Here is a 3447-nt window from a genome sequence, read left to right on the forward strand (position 1 = left end):
AGGTAATCGTTAACTTGTTTTTTAATATTCTTTACCAAGAAGTAATAACTGTATCCACAACCACAAGAGGAGACGCGGTGGGGTTACACCATAGGAGGATTTAAACTAAGGACTTATCTCTCATGATACAAAGAGTTGTCAGTTGAGTTACAATGCTATTGACATTTTAAAAATAATTTAATCTCTCGTGATCCATGATGATACATGTTAAAACAGCACAGCAGGATGCTTCCTTGCATCAAGGAGAAGTCCATTTTGCTAATCAGATCAGCTCACAACTTCAAGGTGACAAAGACATTGATCAAACGGCTGCTATGGTTATGATTGAAGTAATGCCTCACTATGATCAAGTGCTGTACTCAATGCAGTAGATGATGCCACGTATGCAAGGATGTTGAAAAGGTGATTGGACACGTGTGCATGAGCTGGAATGCAATTGTAACAGACTTTCCCCTCTTTTAGGGAGTTAGTTTTTTAATCGTTTTCTTTGGTTACTTTAGTCCCTGTATATAAATATAGGGTCAGAGCTAGTATTATTTTATTGCTTTCATTTCACTCTTTCATCAATAAAGGTTCATTTCTATTTAGAGTGAGAGCACAAGATTTTATATGGTATCAGAACTTCAAGGTCCTGCAATGGCGTCCACTGAAGCAAACAATCAATCCACACACACATCCCCTGAGCCTGTCAACAATCAATCCACACACACAAACTCGAATTCACCGAATACTTCAGCCTCTGTTACTCCTAATCCCTATTTCTTAAATTCCAGTGAGAATCCAGGAAACATTCTTGTTACACAACCTCTATTAGGAATGACAAAATTACCAATCCTGGTCAAGAGCTATGGTACTTGCCCTCACTGCGAAGAAGAAGATTGGTTTTGTAAATGGAAAGGTTACAAAGCCAGATCTTGATTCACCTTTGTATGAAGATTGGGAGAGCTGCAACACTATGTTGCTTTCATGGATGATAAATTCTATGCATGTGGATGTCTCAAGCAATATCATGTACTGTGAAACAGCAAGGGAGATGTGGATTGAACTTCAGAATGTGTTCTCACAGGGAAATGGACCTAAGATCTACAATTTACAAACTGAGATTTCTCAAATTTGCCAAAATCAAATGTCAGTGACTGAGTTTTATACCAAATTCAAGCGATTATGGGATCAGTTGCTGAATTATGAACCAATGCCAGAGTGTTCTTGTGAAGCTATGAAGACTCTGAGTAATTCTCATAATAAGGCTTATGTGATGAGGTTTCTAATGGGGCTAAATGAGAGTTTTGACATTGTTCAAAGTCAAATTCTCATGATGGATCCTTTTCCCTCAATGAGCAAAGTCTATTCATTGATTTTACAAGAGGAATCTCACAAGAATGTTGGCCATGGAAATTCTGGTTCTTCTCAGTCTAATACAATGGCAATGTATGCCAATTCCAAAGGAAACTTCCTTGATAGCCCCAACCTGTTTGAGCTTGGCCACTTTGCTTCTAACTGCCTCGGCGTGTTCCTTCGATGGTCGCCGAGGAGGTTACCTCCTGGGCATAACGGCAGGATTCACGTTGAGCCGATGACAAATGAAATTTGGGTCCACCCCTGGGGCTTCATACGGGTTTCATGCAAAAACGTCCACATTGGCTCGGAGGAATTCCAGCAATCTCGCCTTCTCTTGTAAAGGCAACTTAGTCCCAACCTGAAAGAATTTTTCCGGGTCATCAGCAACAACTACCTTCTCCAGATCTTCACACTCTACCCCATTGGCTGGCATGTCTAGGCCTGATACTGGGGACTTTAATTGCTATAACTCATTGTCAGCCGTAGCCGAGGTTTCTGCTTCTAGCCGATGTTGTATAGCCGCGATTAGGCATTGCCGAGCAACCACCTGACTCCTTACTATTTCCAACACTTGGTCTCCGGATGGGTACTTCACCTTCCGATGCAGGGTTGACGAGACCGCTTTAAGGGTGTGAAGCCAAGGTCTGCCCATAATAGCCGTGTACGGAGAAAAAACATCCACGACAATAAAGTCCACCTCCACCACATCTGTACCTGCCTGCACGGGCAGCCTGATTAGCCCTTTGGGAGTGACCAACCTTCCCTCGAAATTTACTAGAGGAGAGTTATAGGTTGTTAAGTCCTCTGGGTTCAAACCTAGCCCCTTGTACAAGTCTGGATACATCACATCCACAGCACTACCCTAATCAACCATCACTCTTCTGACATCGTACCCACAGATCCTCAACGTTACCACCAAAGCATCCTCATGGGGCTGTATGGTCCCAACCGTATCCTCATCTGAAAAGCCTAAAATCAGGGGGACACGCTTCTTGGCTCTCTTCAATGCTTGGGAATGACCCTCGCCCAGGGATCGGGACACCGACAACACTCTAGCGGAGCAAGACCCAGTCCTCCCCGGGGCCACAAAGATAACGTTAATCGTACCCAGGGGAAGTCTTGATGAAGCGTCCCCGCGCACCTCTGAACCTGCTTGGCTCGCCCTTCCACTGGAGTGATGCAAGAGTTGTTTTAATTTCCCTTCACGGACCAACTGTTCCAAGTGGTCCCATAAATTCCTGCAGTTATCCATCGTGTGCCCATGATCCTGATGATAATGGCAGTATAAGTTCGGGTTGCGTTTCCTAGGCTCTCCCGCCATTTTGTTCGGCTATTTGAAGAATGGCTCGTTCTTTATCTTCTCCAAAACCTGCTAAACTGGCTCTCGAAATACTACGTTAACAACCTGGGCGTCCGCCGAACCTGACTGCCCAACAAAATCCCTCCGTGGTCGGCTGTTATTATAACGGTCAGACCTGTAATCCCTCCTCTCCTGAGGGATCACCTTGGCCTTTCCTTTTCCCTGAAGCTGATCTTTCTCTACCCTTATGTACTTATCTATTCGGTCCATCAGTTGGCGCACACTGGTGACAGGTTTACCCGTCAGGGATTTCCTCAAATCGTGATCAGCTGGGAGACCAGCTTTGAAAGTGGTTATAGCCACAACATCATTCTTTCCCTCTATCTCATTAAACATTTCCTAGTACCTGTCCGAGTAATTCTTAAGAGTCTTGCCTTCTTGCATAGACAGAGTCAGCAGAGATCCCAAAGGCTGAGGAGTCCTGCTGCATGTAATAAAGCAAGCATCAAAAGCCCGAGTCAATGTTTTGAAAGATCCAATAGAATTGGCCCTTAAGCCGTTGAACCACCTCATCGCCGTCGAACCCAAACTCGATGGAAAAACTTTGCACATCAAGGCCTCGTTTCTGGAATAGATAGCCATCTTCTGGCTAAAATAGCTTACATGTTCCATTGGATCCGAATGGCCGTCATATAGAGAGAACGTAGGCTGATGGAATCGCCGAGGATGACTAGCATCATCTATGTTTCTCGTAAAGGGTGACTTGGAAATTTGACTCAAGGCTTTGTTCATGGCATCATTTCCCAAGC

At 44.3% G+C, this 3447-nt stretch overlaps 2 protein-coding genes across 2 annotated transcripts; one reads left to right on the forward strand and one right to left on the reverse strand.

Annotated features, from left to right (window-relative positions):
* The first annotated feature begins 847 nt into the window (after window positions 1–847).
* LOC115949974 lies at window positions 848–1678 on the forward strand. Its single transcript, XM_031067233.1, has one exon. The coding sequence runs from the start codon at window positions 848–850 to the stop codon at window positions 1676–1678; it is 831 nt and encodes a 276-aa protein (XP_030923093.1).
* A 522-nt stretch (window positions 1679–2200) lies between these two features.
* LOC115949982 lies at window positions 2201–2659 on the reverse strand. The gene has a single exon (XM_031067241.1). It carries the CDS (start codon window positions 2657–2659, stop codon window positions 2201–2203), a length of 459 nt encoding a protein of 152 aa, XP_030923101.1.
* Between the last annotated feature and the right edge of the window lie 788 nt (window positions 2660–3447).

The sequence above is a fragment of the Quercus lobata genome, chromosome 1, assembly GCF_001633185.2.
Source record: "Quercus lobata isolate SW786 chromosome 1, ValleyOak3.0 Primary Assembly, whole genome shotgun sequence".
NCBI lineage: Eukaryota > Viridiplantae > Streptophyta > Magnoliopsida > Fagales > Fagaceae > Quercus > Quercus lobata.